The sequence below is a fragment of the Dasypus novemcinctus genome, chromosome 24 (genome assembly GCF_030445035.2).
Source record: "Dasypus novemcinctus isolate mDasNov1 chromosome 24, mDasNov1.1.hap2, whole genome shotgun sequence".
In the NCBI taxonomy this organism is placed as follows: Eukaryota; Metazoa; Chordata; class Mammalia; order Cingulata; family Dasypodidae; genus Dasypus; species Dasypus novemcinctus.
The window spans coordinates 40,684,260-40,704,099 of NC_080696.1; the positions used below are offsets into that span (position 1 = coordinate 40,684,260).

Genomic DNA, 19,840 nt, shown 5'->3' on the forward strand with positions numbered 1-19,840 from the left:
CTATCTTAGCAGCCTTTTTGAGCTCAGCATTTATCATAAGCAGATGTGGACTTTTTATCTTGTTTGGAAATACAGTTTTTATTTTCTTAAGTGTATTGTAACAACAAGCATCCCATAGGAATTGTTGAATACTCTTGGGCTTCCCTCTCCATGAATTGTGATTGCTCTGTTTCTTACTTGTCATCTTAATGGAATTAGTTTTCCATGGAGGGAATCTAAATCATTATGATTGTGACTTTAGCAGAAAAAGTCTTGTTTACATTCCCTGACACACTGACTCGGTAAGTGGTGGTTTTACACAAGGGCCCAGCCATTTCTTGGGAATTAGGGAGCCATAAATCATACATAAATGCATACATACAGTTTTCCTTTAACTTTCTTCTTTAATAATGTGCTTGAAATTTTGACAAATATGTGCTTTAATAATTGAAAAAAAAAATGGTAGGAAAAAATAAATAGACTCTGGTTTGGGAGCCAAATCTTCTCTTCCTTCCTTGTTATTTAATGCCTGAAGGATAAGTGACTTTCAGGTCCTCCAGCAGAATAATGATGACACATGTGTGTTTACTGAATGCTTCCTGTTCATGTTACATTGCTTTGGCTTCAGGAAAGTTGGTCCAAATTCTACTCAACAATTTCCTGTTCCACCTACAAATTTAGATTCCACAATATTTCTTTGGTCTGGGAGCAGGAAAAGTAGAAAATTAGAGGATAGCCAGCTTCTGTCTAGCATAGTGCCTTGTATAACGTAGGGGATATCAAATGTACCTTGGTTGAATTGAATCTGTTCTTCCTCCAGGTATCTCTCTTAGAAACTTAATCATTTCTCAGTCTTGTGTTCTGTATGTGATACCATCAGGAACAAAACAGATTTCCCGAGGCAGGTGAACCTATGCTTCCTCTCTTTTGTGTCCACGGTACTTACTGTGACTTTGTTGCTTGGGTTACCTTCTCAAACTGTGATTCTCTCTCCCAATCTTTACCGCATCTTTCCCAATTAGATTATAAATAAGCTCCTTAAGGGCTGAAAACAAGGGTGGGATATTGTAAAGATGTCCAGAAACAGGAAGGGGTGAGTAGATGGACTGAAAACAAGGGTGGGATATTGTAAAGATGTCCAGAAACAGGAAGGGGTGAGTAGATGGAAGCAGACTTGCTATCATTGGGATTCTACTCTTTTACCTTCTAGGACAGTCCAGGCTCTGCAGACGGCATCCCACTTGTCTCAGCAGGCTGACCTGAGGAGCATCGTGGAGGAAATCGAAGTATGAATTTGTTTTCCTGGCTTCCGTCTTTCAGTCTCTTTAGAAGAGTCCTACAGAGAGACATGCATGATTTGTTATGGCCAGTTACATTTCTTCTCATATCCATGGCACCTTCATGTTCTTTGTGTCAGAGGAGTATATCCTAGAAAATATATTTAAGTGCCTAGTAGATAATAGGTACACAGTAAATGGTCACTCTGCTTTTTACTATTACTCTTCCCTTCCTTTTGCCCAGGATATCCTGCTCCTTAGGAACCACTCTCATGTGATGACAGGCAATCCTGAGCGTGTCTCTACTGGAAGCTTCACAGGCACATTCGCTGCCTATTCCAGTTCCCCAGGAGTGCACTGTATCTCTCTTCATCTTTGGGTCTCCCACGTTTAAGAAGGGAAAATGCTATGCTTTGTAGGTTATATCCAGACGGATGGCCACAGAATCCATTTGTCACCATGCTTCCTGGGTGCACTGTAGCCTGGCCCACTGGTCTGCCCAGCCCAGGATGCCTACAGTGCCACAACTCCATGAGTACAAGGGGCCAGGGATGAAGCACTCCCAGAGCTGCAGAAGATACTATTCTCTTAAATGTCTGTATGATATGCTTTACTTACTGCTTAAACCCCTTTTTTGAGAAAGTACTGAATGAGAGGGTCTCTAGATTTTGAGTGAGAGATTTCTCAGAATTCAGTGTCTACACTGAGATCATAGTGGTGTGTGTGTGTGTCATTTCTGTTATCACTTGACTTGAAGCATACTTCCTTTTTATTGTAACAGGACCTTGTTGCTCGCCTGGATGAACTGGGGGGTGTGTATCTCCAGTTTGAAGAAGGACTGGAAACAACAGCATTATTTGTAGCTGCCACCTACAAGCTCATGGACCACGTGGGGACTGAGCCATCTGTTAAGGAGGTGCCTGTACAGCAGTTTTCTGGCGCGGAACCCAGAGGGGTTGTCTACTAAGGATAGTTTTTTTTTCCCCCAGAGAAGGCTGTTCAGTTAGCTTTGGGGGATGGTCACTCAATGACTTGGCTTAGACATTGAGAATGAGAACTAAAAAGATGTAATGCCTATCCTGAAGAAACTAGGACAGACATGCAAACAATTTGTTACACTTTCTTTAAATGGGATACGAACATCTCATGAGGTAACAGTAAGAATACCAAGTGTATTACTCCTGTTTTATCTCCCTTTTTCTTCAAGACACCCCTTCTTGCCTGATGAAGCTTTCCACTTTGGTAGCCCATACAAATAAATTCTATTTCTCCTGAGAAGCACCCTGTTCTTAAGGAAAATTGTTCTCTCCCTTCCCCCTCATCCTCAGCAAGAGCTCAATCTTTGCTACTCTTTGCTGAATGACGTAGTTCACTGGGAGTCATGTATGCCTACCAGACATCCGCCAAGAGTTAATTCTTTTTTTCCAAGAGGAGCTTGTTAACCTGACAAAACTTTAGTTGGAATGTGTGTGGGAAGTCTATTTGAGTAGGACTGTCTTAGTACCCCTTGTCTATGAGAAAGTTACTAACCCTTAATCTAAAGAACTTAAAATACACGCTGTTGTTTAAATTTCAGAAAGAGGGATTTGTGTTCGAAATTAGAACTTTCATTTCTTTGATACTTTTTGAGTTTCGTACCAAATTTCTTGAAGTAAACAGTAAATAATTGCCTATCTTGGATAATTTGAATTAATTTCATACTTTCTCCAGAGGATATGATTTTATAATTTATTCACATATATGCATTCTTATGGTATCTTTTCCTTCATCCTAAGTGTAAGAGATTTAGAGATACCATATTCCCTTTTAATTTGTCATGGGTCAAAGTGTAGGAATGTGGGGTCTTAATGGTACAAATGATTTAGGAATTCTGTATATAATAAAAGAGATGAACTGATGATATTCAACGTATACAGCTTAAACTTTTTGTTGCCTTATTTCTAAGAACCAGGTATTTGACTGGAGTGATTTTGCTGTCACTGCTTTTGACACAACAATTCTGGTGAACAGCCGCCTATTTTAACATGTCAACAGCCTAGTGATGGAAAAATGTAATTGGTACAATTAAAGGAAATTATTTCATGTTGACTCTGAATAACACTGTCAGGAACAGGGAGCTCTTTTATTAGATAGTAGATTTTAAAAAAACAAAGCTGATTGAAGTGGAAAATGTTTCCTCTTAAGCAAACAACCTCCAGAATTTTAATTATGCCTTTTAGGTTCAACTGTTTTAAAAGATTGCTTTCAGTTTTTTCCTCTAAGCAACCCATTAATTTTTTTTTCCCCATTAATTCTTAATGGAGATTTTACTTGGTTTCTTTCTCAGTGTTCATTTTCATGATAGGGTTTAGTCTCATAAATATAAACTTAACCCCAGTTTGCTACTTAAAGATGGGTTTGGAAGGAGGGTAGTTTAGATGGAAGGGTAATGTGATGGGAATCAGGAAAGAGCATGTTTTATTGTGGAAAGACTTGGGAGACAAACAGACCTATATTTGAATTTTGGTTTTGCTTTTTTTTTGTTAGACAAGTTACTTAACCCTCAGTTTCCTCATTTGGAAAACACAGATAATACCTGCCATTTGAAGGATTTTGTCATGTAGAGCCTCTCACAATGCCTGGCATATGTAGGTATTTAGCAAATGGGTATCTTTATAAATATTTTATAATATTTTTTTTATAATGTACATTTGTATCTTAGGCGTTCTCTCCAAGACAATAATATTCAGCTAATTAATCCTTAAGTTTTACTTGATAGCAAATATTTAACTAGTTTTAGTTTTGTTTATGTTTTTTATAACAGCTTTAATGAGATATAATTCACAAACCATACAATTCTACTAGTTTTTAAGTTTTATTTTTTGACCAATTGATTTTTCACTGAAATTTTTTGTTATCTCAGTAGTAATCTAGAAGTACCTTGCATTTGTATAGTAAGCGTTCAATAAATGATTAATAAATAAATGCATAAATTTTAGTTTATACTAGACAGATGGAAAGAAACCAAATCCAAGTTTTATGCTTAAATGCAAAATATTTGCCTTTTTCCTCCCTACAAATTTGGATTAATCCCTAGAAGACCCTCCATGTGAGTACCTGGAACCAGATAAGGAGTCAGTTGGGAAAAGGGGTGGCACACTCATTCATCTGTCTGTCAAAAGATCTGGAGCTATAATTTCCCTTTTCTTTCAGGATCAAGTTATCCAGTTAATGAATGCAATCTTCAGTAAGAAGAATTTTGAGTCACTCTCAGAAGCTTTCAGTGTGGCCTCTGCTGCTGCTGCTCTCTCCCGGAATCGCTACCATTTGCCAGTTGTGGTTGTACCTGAGGGCTCTTCCTCCGATACTAGTGAACAGGCTATCCTGCGGGTATGGCTTTCATGCCTAAAAGGTGCCGCTCTGCTTGCCATTTCCAGTGCAAGACTTTCAGAAATGTGAAGGCCACAACACACAGCCAGTTGTAGCCCACATGAGAACATACCCATGAAACTTAGGGCAGGACTCATTTCCCATAGCCTGGGAATGGGAACATGACCACTAGGCTTGAACTAGTCACTGAACCCTTCAAATCTATCAAAACTATTTTTTTTTTTTTAAGGAGAATTTAACAGTGTGGGTATACTATTATGAAAGGCAAGAAAACTGAAGTTCTGGGTCCGAAATTACAGATGTGTAGAGAATCTTGCTTCTAAAATGTATTTCTCAGTACCAAAACCTTTTAAACCTTGTTCTAAGACAGCTGTTTTAACTCCAAAGTAATTCTGGTGCTTATAGATGTTAAAATAAATATCAGATTCCCTCCTCTCTGGTACTGACAGTGCCTCTTTTTGTCTCTTCATAACAGAGCTCTCCCTCTCACTCAGCATTAAGCACAGGTTTCTCTTTTGTGTTAACTCTGAACAGAGCAAATGCACAAATCTTGAGTACCCTCAAAAGAGGCATTTGTTGCTGCTGTTTGTATGCTAAGCTCTTCATAAGAAATTAGCATTTTATTTTGTCTAAATACTGGGGTTCCATCTAGGACAGCCCATCTGTTCCGTAAGTTCTTCTACTTTGGTGACCCCTGCCAATATTCTCCTGAGGAAGTACCCTGTACTTCAAATTGCCTATCCTCTCCCTTCTTAGGACTTAAATCCCTTCAGCAAAGACTGGGGTAAGAAATAACTTGATTAATATAGTTCACTGAAAGCTAAGGGGAATAAGAGAGCCAAGTAGAAAGTGTGTTGGCTTTGAAGTTAGTCTAAAATTTGAGTCCTGGCCCAATCATTTAATTAGCTGTGTGGACTTTGGCAGTCTTAATCTTTGTGACCTCAGTTTCTTCAGCTGTAAAATAGGGATTATGCTTTCGATCTCATACAGTTGATAAAAGGATATATGTAAAGGAGCTAGCTTAGTACCTGGCATATAGTTGGCTTTCAACAGCTGATAGTTATTACTGTTATCCATTTTTCCTTCAGTTTGCCAATTGCCAAGACCTTCCTAAAGTATTTTTCTTGCTAATAATTTTTTTTAAGATGCTGTAGTATAGGGAAGCACATTTGGCCCAATGGATAGGGCATCCGCCTACCACATGGGAGGTCCAAGGTTCATACCCAGGGCCTCCTGACCCATGTGATGAGCTGGCCCATGCGCAGTGCTGATGCACGCAAGGAGTACCATGCCACACAGGTGTCCCCCATGTAGGGGAGCCCCATGTGCAAGGAGTGCGTCCCGTAAGGAGAGCCGCCCAGCGCAAAAAAGTGCAGCCTGTCCAGGAATGACACCGCACACACGAAGACCTGATGTAGCAAGATGATGCAACAAAAAGAGACAGATTCCCAGTGCTGCTGACAAGAATACAAGTGGACTCAGAAGAACACACAGTGAATGGACACAGCAGACAACTGGGGGATCGGTGGGGAAGGGGAGAGAAAAAAAAAAAAAAGATGCTGTAGTGTACAGTTTAGAATGGGATCAGAAAGTAGGAAAATGACTTTTTTATTTGGGGCCAGTCATTTTCTTTCCCTAGGCTCTATAGTTTCCTCATGTGAAAAAATGAGGTAATTGGCAAGATCATCTTTAAGGCCCCTCCAGGTCTGACATTCTATAAATCTTTCTCATTCCTAACCTAATGATGTTTTCCCAATATTTGATCTCTGATAGATAGCAGACCAAAGGTCAGTCAAGATTACCTGAAGTGAGGTGTGTCCTCTGCAGACTTGCTCTCTATAAAGTACCCCATGAATAAGATCCTTCAGCCTTTGTTGCTATAGATAACTTTTTTATTTCTTTCCAGTTGCAAGTCACCAGTGCTTTATCTGAGCCTCTGACTCAGGCCACTGTTAAACTAGAACATGCTAAATCTGTTGCTTCAAGAGCCACTGTCCTCCAGAAGGCATCTTTTACACCTGTAGGGTAAGTCCTGAGCACACTTCTGCAAAGTGCCAATAAATTTGTTTTGCAAAGTTGACCTGTAGCAAATATAATTAAGGTGGATAGTAATAGAATCAAGACCATAAAATTAAATTTATTTAAACTTTGGTAAGGTAAATTTTACCAAATGGCAACAAAATCAGATTTTTAAAAGTTATTACCATTTTAGCCCATTTAAGTGTACAGTTCAGTGGCATTAATTACACTTACAATGTGCAGCATTGCTGCCATCCATTTCTAAAACTTGCATCATGACAAATAGAAACTACCCATTAAGTACTAACTCCCCATTCTACCTTCCCCTAACCTCTGGTAACCTCTAATCTACTTTATGTCTCTACATATTGACTTAACCTAAATATTTCATGTAAGTCAAATACAATATTTGTCCTTTTGTGTCTGACTTATTTCACTTAACATAATGTTTTCAATGTTCCTCCATGTTGTAACTTGTATCGGCACTTTATTTTTTATGGCTGAATATTATTCCATTTTGTGGAAGACCATATTTTGTTTATCCATTCATTTGTTGACAAATACTTGGGTTATTTATTTTATTTTTTGAGCTTCGTCTGCTCCCATTTGTTTCCTTGTTTGTTTGTTTTTAGGAGGCATCAGGAACTGAACCTGGGACCTCCGATGTGGGAAGCAGGTGCTCAAGCACTTGAGTCACATCTGTTTCCCCATTGTGGTTTTGATTATCAGTTGTATCAGTAAAGAATTTTTAAAGCTAAAAAATTTTGTTTTTCTTTTAGTTTCCTTTCCTGTATATTTCTATTTGTTTCTGTCTTGTTAGTGTGATATAAGTAGCCATTTTAAAATGTAATATTTGTTTATTTTTCTGATATATGAGTAATACATGTTTATTATAGGAAAAATACGGAAAAACACAAAAAAGAAAATATAAATTATGGGTGACTTCACAACCCAGAGCTAACTAGTGTTAACATTTTGCTGTCTTTTTGGTCACCTTTTTTTCTATACATGTTAATAAATGTTCTCTATCACTAAGTGTGATGAACATATGCTCAAGGGATTAAATAAATATTCTTCTACAATATGAAACCTTTAAAAATATTACATTAGTAAGTTAACGAGCTAGTTCTTATTCCTTTGGAGCTTTGACTTGTAGAGCAAATACATTTATCAGTCATGAAGCCATACAGGCAATATGTGAAGGTAAAAAGCAAAATAATTTTTAGGGATAAGCAGTAGAATGATGAAATGACATCAATAGAGTTTTGCTATGTAATTAGAATCAGGAATTCCCTACTTTTTTAAAACATAAAAATTATATTTTTATAAAAGATGTGCCTTTTTAATGAAATTTACAAAACACAAAAAAGTAGGGATAACAAAAAATTACCCATAGTTCCACACCATAAAGCATCCACTTTGAACTTTTAGGATATTTCCTTTTTCTTTTTTTACATAATTGTGATCATACTGTCCACTTAACTGTTTTACATTTAATTGTAGAAGAATATCAGAGGGAGATGGTGCTTTAGGAGATGAGAGGGGAACAAGAAAAAAAGCCAACTTCGAGAAGGAAGAGCAGTTTTGATATATTATAATGTGGGCAAAACTTGAAAACTCTGAAACTTGAAATTGTCTAATTAGGGAGGGAAGTTGAAAAGCCAAGAAGTAGTGTAGCCCTGAACTATCTCAAGGAGTGCCTTCCTCTGTAGCTCCTTTTTGTTATATAGATACCATACCCACATGATTTCTTCCTAACCCTATTGTCATTCTTTACAGGGATGTTTTTGAACTAAACTTCACAAATGTCAAATTTTCCAGTGGTTATTATGATTTCTCTGTCAAAGTTGAAGGTGACAACCGTTATATTGCAAATACTGTAGAGGTAAGTGCTTTTCTTGTCATCCATTCCCATTGCTGTGGTAGTATATCCAAGGAATTGACCAAATAGGCACATGGCATTATTTGTCCCAATATCGAATTCACACTGGGACCAAGCTAATGTCACTATGTTAAAAGAGGGATAGGTTTGAATGGTACTGTTTGACAAACTAGGCCAAGGCAGTAAATCAAGAACTTGGTCATAGTTTTTTTTTGTAAATTATTCATTTCCCATTATAATTTAGAACTACTGTTATAATTCTTAATTTATAATGGCAAGTAGAAAAAATAACAATTGCCCATAATTTCACCAGGGCATAAATATTCATAAAATGTTTTGCATGATAACACACAAAATTGGAGAAAATATTTGTAAATCATACATCCTAATAAAGGTCTAGTATCCAGGGTATATATCCAGAATATAAGTCAACCACAAAAAGACAAAGCAATTAAAAAATGGGTGTACCATATGACCTGGCAATTTCACTTCTAAGTATATACCCAAAGAAATTGAAAATAGGGACTCAAACAGATACTTGTACACTAGTGTTCATAGCAGCAGCATTCACAGTAGCCAAAAGGTGGAAATAACCCAAGTGTCCCCTGATGGATAAATGGATAAGCAAAATGTAGTATGTATATACAATGGAATATTATTTAGCTGTAAGAAGGAATGAAATTGTGAGATATGCTGCAACATATGGTAAAACAGTATGTTGAGTGTAATAAGCAAGGACAAATATGGTTTAATTTATATGAAATATCTAGAAATAGCAAATTTGTTGAGCCAGAGGTCACCAAAGAATGGGGGGTGGGGTAGGGTAAGTTATTGCTTGGTGGGTATAGAGTGTAAATTTTGGGTGAGGGAAAAATGGGTAAAGGATCTTACAAAGAAAATAGGCAAATGGTAAACACGAGAAGATGCTCAGTATCATTAGTCATCCAGGAAATGCAAATCAAAACCACAATGAGATATTACTTAACATGCACTAAGATGGCTATTTTTTTAAAAAAAGGACAATAACAAATTTTAGTGGTGGTAATGTGCAGAAATTGGAATTCTCATACGTTGCTGGTTAGAATGTAAAGTGGTGTAGCCTCTGTGGAAAACAGATTGGCAGTGCCTCAGAAAGTTAATCATAGAGCTTACTATATGGCGCAGCAATTCCCATTCTTAGGTATATATGTAAAAGAATTGAAAGCATATGCCATGCAAAAACTTGTACTTAAATATCTTGGCTACAATTATTCTTAATTGCCCAAAAGTAGAAACAATTCAAATATTGACAACAGTTGAATAGATAGTTGTTAGATATAGCAACAAAATGTGATAAATCCATAAAATGGAATATTATTGAGCTGTTAAAAAAAGGAATGAAGTACTGTTACATGCCACAGCATGGATGAACTTTGAAAATGTTGTATTAAGTGAAAGAAACCAGAGATAGAAGACACATTTTGAATAATTCTGTTTTATATAAAATGTTCAGAATAAGAAGCAGATGTGGCTCAAGTGATTGACCACCTGCTTCCCACATGAGACGTCAGTCCCCAGTGCCTCCTAAAAATAAAAAATCAAACAACATGGAAACAAATGATAAAACCAACTCAGGGGAACTGATGTGGCTCAGTGGTTGAGCGCCGGCTTCCACAGGAGAGGTCCAGAGTTCAATCCCTGGGCCCAGTACCTTGAAAAAAAAGTTCAGAATAGGCAAATCCATGGAGAAAGAAAGCAGATTAGTGGTTGCAAAGGATTGGGGGGAGAAGGCAATGGAGAATGACAGCTTAATCATGGATACAGGATTTCCTTTCAGGGCAATGAACATGTTCTGGAACTAGATAGTGATGATGGTTACAGAACATTGTGACTGTACAAAATGCCACTGAATTATATACTTACAAATGTTTAAATTAATAAATATAACAAAAATGTTTTGTGTGGTGGGCCTTGGGCGATTTGGAAAAGTGCTTGATGCTAATTGAAGAATGTCAAGTGCATAGCAGTATAATCAGGCTCTCTGGGTGGAGCACAAAAGAATATCAGTAATCTCATAATGAATTATGTTTCGAATGTTTAGTGAACAGAAGCTAGACTCTAGTTGGATGGAAAGCTTTGCCTCATTTATTTGATGCTTTGTGGGAATGAGGTAGTTGACATTAGTGGTTTTGCCAGCAAATTAAAGTTTACTCCTCCAGGCACTGTGGCTTTCATTTTAACCTTTTTGGATGGAAGTTTGTTTAAGATAAATTATACATTCTCTTGCTTTCTTATATGGAATATGGTTCGACCTTTTCTTATTCTAAATTAGGACCTTCAACATGAACCCTTACTGAATGCCTGTTACATGACAAGCACAGCTCTAAGTGCTTTTGCTTATGTTGTTTTATTCATACACTAACACTGAGAAATGGGTGATGTCCTCATTTTGTAGTGGAGGCTTAAAGAGGTAGGGTAACTTTTCTGAGATCTGTGGGTAGATGGATCCCTGCACAATTCCTGTGTAGTCAGTATGCCATACATACAGTATGCCTAGTGTATGTAGAGCTGGTCTCAGAGGCTGCAGAGCTGTGCGCTGCTCCAACAGCTGGACTTTTGTACTTCTCTTTTCTCTACCACTTTCAGCTGTCATTTCTCAATGTTTCTGCTACTGTGTCTTTGCTGTATCTGCATGACTACATCATTATGCATTTTGTGTGATGGGTACCTTGAAGTGGTAGCATGCCTTTCTAGACATGTTAAACATATGCTATTTGTGACAGATATTTTCTTCACTATTTACCTTTCTTTCTCTTTTTTTAATAAAAAATTTTATCTTGAAAATATTGACATAGTTTCAGTCTTAATAAAAGTTGTAAAAATACTACAAAGAATCCCATATATACTTCCCCAAATGTTAACCTCTTATATAACTAGAATATAATGATCAAAACCAGGAAATTCACATTGAAACAATACTATTCACTCATCTGTAGTCCTTAATTCAAATTTTACCATTTGTCCTACTAATGTCATTTTTGTGGTTCAGGATTCAATCCAACATCAGATATTCCTTTAGTTGTCATGTTCCTTCATTCTCCTCCAATTTAGGATACTTTCTTTGTCTTGACACTTTTGAAGAGTACTGGCCAGTTGTTCTGAAGAGTCTCAAGTTGGGCTTTTCTGATGTTTTTCTCATTGTTAAATTCAGGTCATGTATTTTTGACATGAAAAATGATCCGCCCTTCTCAGGAAGTATATGGTGTTGATATGTCTCATCACTGGCAGCATTAACCTTAACCTCTTGGTTAAGGTTGTGTCTGCTAGATTTCTCTCCTGTAAAGTTGCTGTTTTTCCACTTTGTAATTAATAAGTATGTGGGAGATTCTTTGAGACTCTGCAAATATCCAGATGATTCTTGCCTGCAATAGTTGTTATTGTGGTATCTGCTAGAAGATGACTTTTACCTTCATTCTTCTATATGTATTCCTCCACCCACCACTGAGATGGCTCCCTTGTCTGTCTGCTTGTTGTTTCCGCTCACTGTGCTTGCTGTCTCTGCTTGTTGTTTGCTCATCTTCTTTAGGAGGCATCGGAACCAAACCCGGGACCTCCTATTTGGAACGAAGGTGCCCAACTGCTTGAGCCACATCTTCTCCCTGCTCATTGTGTCTCCATATTATATCTGCTTGTTGCATCTGCTCATCTCCTTTAGGAGGTGCTGGGACCCTTCCACGTGGGACGTGGGTACCCAACTGTTTGAGCCACATTTACTCCCTGCTTGTTGCGTCAGCTCGTTGTGTCAGTTCCTTTCTTAAGGAGGCACCTAGCATCCAAACCCAGGACCTCCCATGTGGTCCTCTCATGTAGTATTCTGTTCGTTTGTTTTTAAAGCTGTCCCTTCTCCCTGCTTATTTTATTTATTTAAGAATTTATAACAGTATGGACTCATGTTATGAAACATTACTATCATTGTTTATTTTGTCACTCATATTATCCCAGATTTGGCCTTTAAGCTGCTCCTCAAGTTCACTCCTGTAGTGCTGTCTTTTATTTCAGTGAAAGGAGTAATCAGCTAGACAGTTTGACCTTTTAAAAAATGGGGCATTATTTAACATAGGTAAATCAAACACTTGTATTTGAAGTTGGGCAGAAAGGAGGATATTTTCTTGAACCGCAGTTTCTTTGCCTGATGTCTGACCTTTAGTGATATGAGACATCTCATGCTAGTCTATTAATTAACACAAAATTTGGATAGAAACTATTGTAGTGTGTATACCTTGAACCTTTAAAATCCAAGATTCTTTTAATGTTAGTTTCCATCATCAGAGGGCCTTATTTGCAGCTTAACATGTTAAAAGGCAAGCTGTTTTTCCCCCCTAAAACCTGTTCTTCCACTTTCCCAATCTGGATGCTGACATATTCAGCCATGTGCCACGCTCATACCTCTCAGTCATTCTTGAGCCCATTCTTTCTCTCCCCTTCTGGCTTCTAGTCAGTCACCAAGTCCTGATGATTCTACCTCTGAATGTCTTTGCATGAGTCTTTTTGTTCTTCATTCCCACTATTCCTACTCAGTCTGGGCCCTATTTTCTTTCCTTTAGATTGTTCTAGTAATTTCTAATGTTTCATTATCTATAGTGTGTGCCCCTTCCATTTAATTTTCTATAAGTGCCCCTAGAATGATATAATCACACTGTTCCTTTGATTACACATGTCTTTAGTTCCCTAGTGCCTTTGAGTGAGGGCCAGACTCAGCATGATATAGAAACATAGAAGGCCCTCCACAAGGCACATGCACATGCTTCAGTGTGGGTGCACCCACTCCATGCCCCAAACTCCAGCCACTCTTGGCTGCATACTTTTCCTCAGATATACCTTACATGCATGTGTCTTTATTCCTCCATATATGTTGTTTCCTTTCTGGAGAATAAACTCATGTTAAACTCCTACCTGTCTGGAAGGCTGGGGTCAAATGTTGCTCCTTCATTTGTGCTCTCATAAAACTTTATTTTTATTTTATTTTTAGTATGGAATATTTCCGATATACAGAAGAAACATTCAATCTCTTTTTTTTTTTTTAAAGATTTATTTTATTTATTTAATTCCCTCCCCTCCCCCGGTTGTCTGTTCTCTGTGTCTGTTTGCTGCGTCTTGTTTCTTTGTCCGCTTCTGTTGTCATCAGCGTCACGGGCAGCACCATTCCTGGGCAGGCTGCACTTTCTTTCGTGCTGGGCGGCTCTCCTTACGGGGCGCACTCCTTGCGCGTGGGGCTCCCCCCTACGCGGGGGACACCCCTGCGTGGCAGGGCACTCCTTGCGCGCATCACACTGCGCATGGGCCAGCTTCACACGGGTCAAGGAGGCCTGGGGTTTGAACTGCGGACCTCCCATGTGGTAGACAGATGCCCTAACCACTGGGCCAAGTCCGTTTCCCTCAATCTCTTTCAAACCTTAACATTTTGCTATAGTTCCTTCAATCCCTTTTTTTTTCCTGTAAGAAATACAACCTTGTTGATTGAGTTTAAGCACACTGTATTCCTTGAACACTTCCTTCTTTCCCAAGGTTTTGGAGTTTATTATTGTAATACCAGTCTTTATAAATATAATGTGTTTCAAACAGTATATTGCATTGATTTGCAAGTTTTCGAACTTTATAGATTGCAGTATACTATATATATCCTTTTGCAATTTGTTTTTGCTCTGTATTAAATTTATAAAAACTAGGCATATGTTTATGCATGTAGAACTAGAGCTGTGTGCATAAACATGGATAGATAGTTTTCAAAAAATTCTCTTCCATTTATGAATAAATTGAATTTTATGAATTAATTTTCCTGTTGGGCATTTAGAATTTCACAATGGTAAAAGTAAACAATGCTGCTGTGAGCGTCCTTGTACATGTTTCCTTATGCACAGATTTTGTTTATCTAGAGTGAAATTGTGGAGTCATACAGTGTCCTGATCTTCCAGCTTTATTAGGCATTGCTAAATTGTTCTTTTCTTTGTATTTCTGCCATATTAGGCATTTCCAGTTTTTGATAATCCAATAGATGTGTAAAATGGTATCTTGTTGTTTGAATGTTTTTCTTTTGTTACTAGTAAGGTTAAGCACCTCTTCTTGTGTTTTTTTTTTTTTTTTGGTTTATTTAGGTTTCCTCTCCTTGCCCTTTTCTTTTGGTTTTGTTAATCTTTTTATTATTGATTTTTAGGAGCTGAATATATTCTGGATACCAATCCTTAGTTATAAGCATTGCAGATACCTTCTACCAATGTTGCTTTATGGCATCTTTTGGTGCATAAAAGTTCATTTCAATCAAGTTTAATTAAAAAGTATTCCTAGATTGTTCTTTTTGTGTTTTGTTTAAGAAAGTCTTTTCTAACAGTCTTTACTTTTTTTTTTTTTTTCCTTATCATATTTAGAGCTTCATCTACCTACCATAGTATTTTGTACTTTGTCCATAATTGGACTTACCGCGTTATATTGCCATTTCTTGTTTATATGTGTTGCTCTTCCTCTGGGCTGGGAACTCCCTGCAAGCAGAGACCAAAGCTTAGTATTTTTTCAATATCTTCCTTTCTAAGTGGTCTTAGGTTGTTTCCTCTTATGGACAAGGTACAAAATACTATGGCAGGTAGACAAAGCTCCTCTTAGAAGAAGAACCTAAGACTACTTAGAAACAACCTAAGACCACTTAGAAGAAGAAAAAATGGAGTCATCTAAAGATGTTTTCCACATTCCAGGGCCCTTAGAACTCTATGATAAGTCATCTTCTAGGGATGAGCCTTTTAATCCCCACAAAATAGCTTGGCTTTTTTTTTTTAATAACTTTATTGAGATGTGATTCACATACTATAAAGTTTACCCTTTGAAAATGTACAGTTCAGTTTTTCTTAGTATATTCTCAGAACAGTAGAAATAGTACCACTACTTCTAAAACATTTTTATCACCCTAAAGAGAAATCCTGTACCTAGTACTAGTCACTCCCCATTCTCTTCTCCCCCCAGTCCCTGGCAACTACTAATCTACTTCCTTTCTCTATGGTTTGCCTATTTTGAACAGTTCACATAATAGAATCATACAATATGTGGCCTTTTGTGTCTAGCTTCTTTTGCTTAGTGTAATGTTTTTAAGTTTCATCCATGTTGTAGCATGTTGTAGCACTTTATTCCTTTTTTATGGCTGAACAGTATTCCATTGTATGGATATACCACATTTTATTCATCCATTCATCTGTTGATGGATAGGTGGGTTGTTTTTACTTTGTGATTGTTATTAATAATGCTGCTGTTATCATTTGTGTACAAGTTTTTGTGTAGACATGTTTTCGGTTCTCTTGGAACTGAGTATTATGTTAACTGTATTTAACCTTTTGAGGAACTGCCAAACTTTTTCAAGCATTCCCACAGCAATGCTTGAGGTTTCCAATATCTCTACATCCTCAGCAACTCTTGATATTATCTGTCTTTTTTATTCTAGCCATCCTAGTAGTTGTGAAGTGATGGTATCTCCTTGTGGTTTTGCATTTTATTTTCCTGATCAATAATGATATTGAGCGTCTTTTTGTGTGCTTATTGGTCGTTTGCATATCTTTTTTGAAGCCCTGTCTATTCAAATTTTTTGCCCGTATTTTTAAACAGGGTTGTTTGTCTTCATATTGTTGAGTTGTAAAAGTTCTTTATATATTCTGAATACTAGACCCTTATCAGATAAATGATTTGCAGATATTTTCTTCTAACCTATAGATTGTCCTTTTACGTTCTTGATGGTGTCCTTTGAAGCACGAAAGTTTTTAATTTCACTGAGGTCCAATTTATTTTTTGTTGTTGTTGCTTCAACTTTAGGTGTCATTCTGAAGAAACCATTGCCTAATCCTAGGTCAGGGAAATTTACTCCTGTGTTTTCTTCTGAGAGTTTTCTAATTTTAGCTCTTAAATTTAGGTTTCTGATCCATTTTGAGTTAATTTTTGTGTGTAGAATGAGGTAGGGGTCCTAGCCTCCTTCTTTTGCTTTATATCCAGCACCATTTGTTGAAAAGACTATTCTTACCCCTTTGAATTGTCTTGGCACCCTTTTTAAAAATCAATTGACCATAAAGGTAAGAGTTTATTTCTGGACTCATTCCATTAGTCTGTATTTATGTCCTTATGTCTATACCAAACGTCTTGATTACTGTAGCAGCTTGACTTTTGTAACATCAAATCTGGTGTTTGTCCAGGTGTTTCTGTGCTGTTGGAAAAATTGCCCAAGTTTACAAAATAGCAGAAATGGCTAATAACTGTTATTCATGCAATAATAAGTCCTCCATTGATGCCTTTGCATGACAAAATCTCCTCTTCCCCCTTTTCATAACATTAGAGCTTTTGTTGTTATTGTTGAGCTCCAACCTCTGCCAATATATGCCAATTTTACTTTGTAATTTCAGTAATAGTCACACTTAGAGCCTTAGAGCCGGGCAGCGGGTCCTGTTTACTTTCCCTAGAGATGCTCAGCGTGGGTCAGAGTACATTAACGGTGGTTTGGTGAGGAAGGCCCTGTAATGGTGCTCATTGACATTGGTCTGGCTGTCGGGGAAGCATGGGTTTTAGAATCTGTCATTAGCATTAATTGCCCCTAATGCACCATCATTTCTGACAGTAATGGGCTAAACAGAAGGGTTATTACTCTCAACAGAAAGGCTACATTTCCTGGCATTAAAATGTTTTTGAGATGTTTGTGGCATGCAACACAGACAGAGAATGGAGACTAGCATGATCTACTGTGAAGCAGGCTTAGCTGCATTTCAAGTAGAGAAACAAGTCCCCTGTCTTATTATGAAAGCTAATCCTGTAGTAGTTAAGGGAAAAAGCAGCTAACCAACAGGAATCCTACACTGAAAACTTCGAAGCAGCACTTTGAAAAAAATTATGATAATTTTTATTTCTCAATTTGCTTTAAAAGAGAAGCATTAAAATGCTTTTTTTAAACATGTGTTTTCAGAGACCCATTTGTGGTAAGGCTATAGGAGCAGAACAACTTGATTTCAACTATTCCCTATTCAAGAACAGTCCTTTAGCCTTTAGTGTTCCTGTACAATAAAGAAAGCTACAACTTAGGGTGCCCTTTAAAATTAGTGCTGAGAGCAAACCAAAAAATTGCCTGAGTTAGTGCAGTTTGCCCTTTTGCTCATTCTATGTGTCTACATTGTCTGGGAATGATCCTGATGTCTTTAAAACAAAAATGCATGTGTATCTTGACTATCAGGCCTCAGTGGCTGTGTTATTACTGAAAGTTTATGGTTAGGATTCTAAATGAAGAAGGTGAAAGTTGATGGCTTTCTTATCACTCTGGTTAGGATATGTCAAGGAGCCTTATGTAAGCCTTTAAACATCTGTTTGTGCATATGCATCTGCTGCAAGGGAGAGTGATTATTTTTAAAATAATATTTGCTAGGTGGTACTTTTTTTAAAAAAGAAAAGTAGGTAAAGAATAAAATATATGGCTCACAATCTCATTACTCAGATAATATGCACGTGGTTTAAAATTCAAAGTACAGAAAGGTATATGATGAAATATAAGAGCCTTCTCCCATTCCCTCAGTCTAATCTCTCTCCTCAGAGGAATCCATTGAGTTTCCTGTGACTCCTTTAAGGAAAAAAAAAAGAGTAGGTATATCTGTGATTGATACATACCCTTTCTTATTTACATAAAAGGGATCATTCTATAAGCAGCTGTATTCTTTGCTTTTATCACAAAGTAGAGACCCCAGCTTTTCCCTTGGGGATCTGTTGCATTTGATGGCAGTACATACAACCCCTCCCCTCCATAATTCACCCTGTTGCCTAGACTACCGAATGACAGGCAGTGACACTGAATATACTACTGCCAGTAGAGGGCTGTGTATTCAAAAGTAGGAGGTAATATCTCCATAGGTGCACGCAGACACCTACCTTGTTCTTTCTAATTGCTCCATAGTAATTCATAGCGTAGACATACTATAATTTATTTAACTGGTCTCCTGTTTATGGACATTTGAGGTGGGCCAATGATTTCAAGATCACATTTACAAATTGAGTAAGTTCTTCAGAGAGTGAGTAACAGCAGTAATGATGGAGTTATCTGTTCAATGTTGAAGAGTATTACAAAGTAATAAGCTATAAAGACAGATTATTTTTATGGTATTGATAAACTTCTACCTGTTCTAAAATTGGAGGACTGTGCAAGCCCTCCATACCTTCTCCTCAGCCTTCCTGCTACACATTCCCACTACCCAACAAGATGCCCTTCCTTGCAGGCTGACTAGGGTCACAGTTCCTTCTTCTGTGCTTCCATAGCACTTTGTATATCCCTCCATGAAAGCAGCAACCTTTGTCAGTTATAATTACTGTTTGCTTATCTTTTCTTTTCTCTTTTTTTAAAGATTTTTTAAAAATTTCTCTCCCTCCCCCCTCCTCCCTGTTGTCTGCTGTCTGTGTTCATTCGCTGTATGTGTTCTTCTGTGTCCATTTGTATTCTTGTCAGTGGCACCTGGAATTTTTTTGTTGTGTCATCTTGCTGTGTCAGCTCTCTGTGTGTGGTGCCATACCTGGGCAGGCTGCAATTTTTTTGCGCTGGGCAGCTCCCCTTACGGGGCACACTCCTTGTGCATGGGGCTTCCCTATGCGGGGGACACCCCTGTGTGGCACAGCACTCCTTGTGCGCATCAGCACCATGCGTGGCCCAGCTCATCACACAGGTCAGGAGGCCCTGGGTTTGAACCTTGGACCTCCCATGTGGTAGGCGGACACCTATCCGTTGGGCCAAATCCACTTCCCTGCATATCTTTTCTTAAGGACAGGAAATGCATCTTGCCATCTCTGTATTTCCTCTGTACCTTAGTGCTCCAGATGTGATAGGGGGATATAGGGAAAAAGGTCTCAGCCAGGTCTCTTTCTAAAAGTCAGTAGCTTCATGAAAGCTCTGGCTGCTTTTTTGCCAGAGCCTTCTACTCTAGTTTGTCTTCAAGTAAGTAATGTTTTCAGATCTAGATTGATCCTTGTATAGTAAAGCTTGCTCTGGTTCCAGGTCCCTTTTGAGTTATGAAGCTAGTTAGTCATCAGAGAGACCAAAAAGTCAAAGGAGAGACTTAGCGGCTATCTCCTTGGGAGGACTATTCAACTTGTTGGCTGTCTCCCCACCCCCATCCCTACCCTACTTCTGTAATTCTCCCAGTTGCTTAGTCTCAATGACAGATAGTGATGCTAAATATGATTCTGCCAATAGGTGGCTCTGCTTTCAGAAGTAGGAGGCAATGTCCTTACAGTCTCTGGCAGTAAATCTTTTATTTCCAGTTTTTCTTTTTAAGCAAAACAGAAC

At 37.8% G+C, this 19,840-nt stretch overlaps 1 protein-coding gene across 2 annotated transcripts in view; it reads left to right on the top strand.

Moving 5' to 3' along the window:
- The window catches only part of RPN2 (ribophorin II), a 72,433-nt gene that overhangs the window by 32,794 nt on the left and 19,799 nt on the right, over positions 1-19,840 (top strand). For both annotated transcript variants that reach the window (XM_004466591.5, XM_023591173.3), the window contains exons 5-9: positions 1,190-1,265; positions 2,038-2,172; positions 4,449-4,625; positions 6,532-6,650; positions 8,424-8,529. In XM_004466591.5, coding sequence (XP_004466648.1) covers positions 1,190-1,265; positions 2,038-2,172; positions 4,449-4,625; positions 6,532-6,650; positions 8,424-8,529 — 613 coding nt within the window. The remainder of the gene's footprint in view (positions 1-1,189; positions 1,266-2,037; positions 2,173-4,448; positions 4,626-6,531; positions 6,651-8,423; positions 8,530-19,840) is intronic.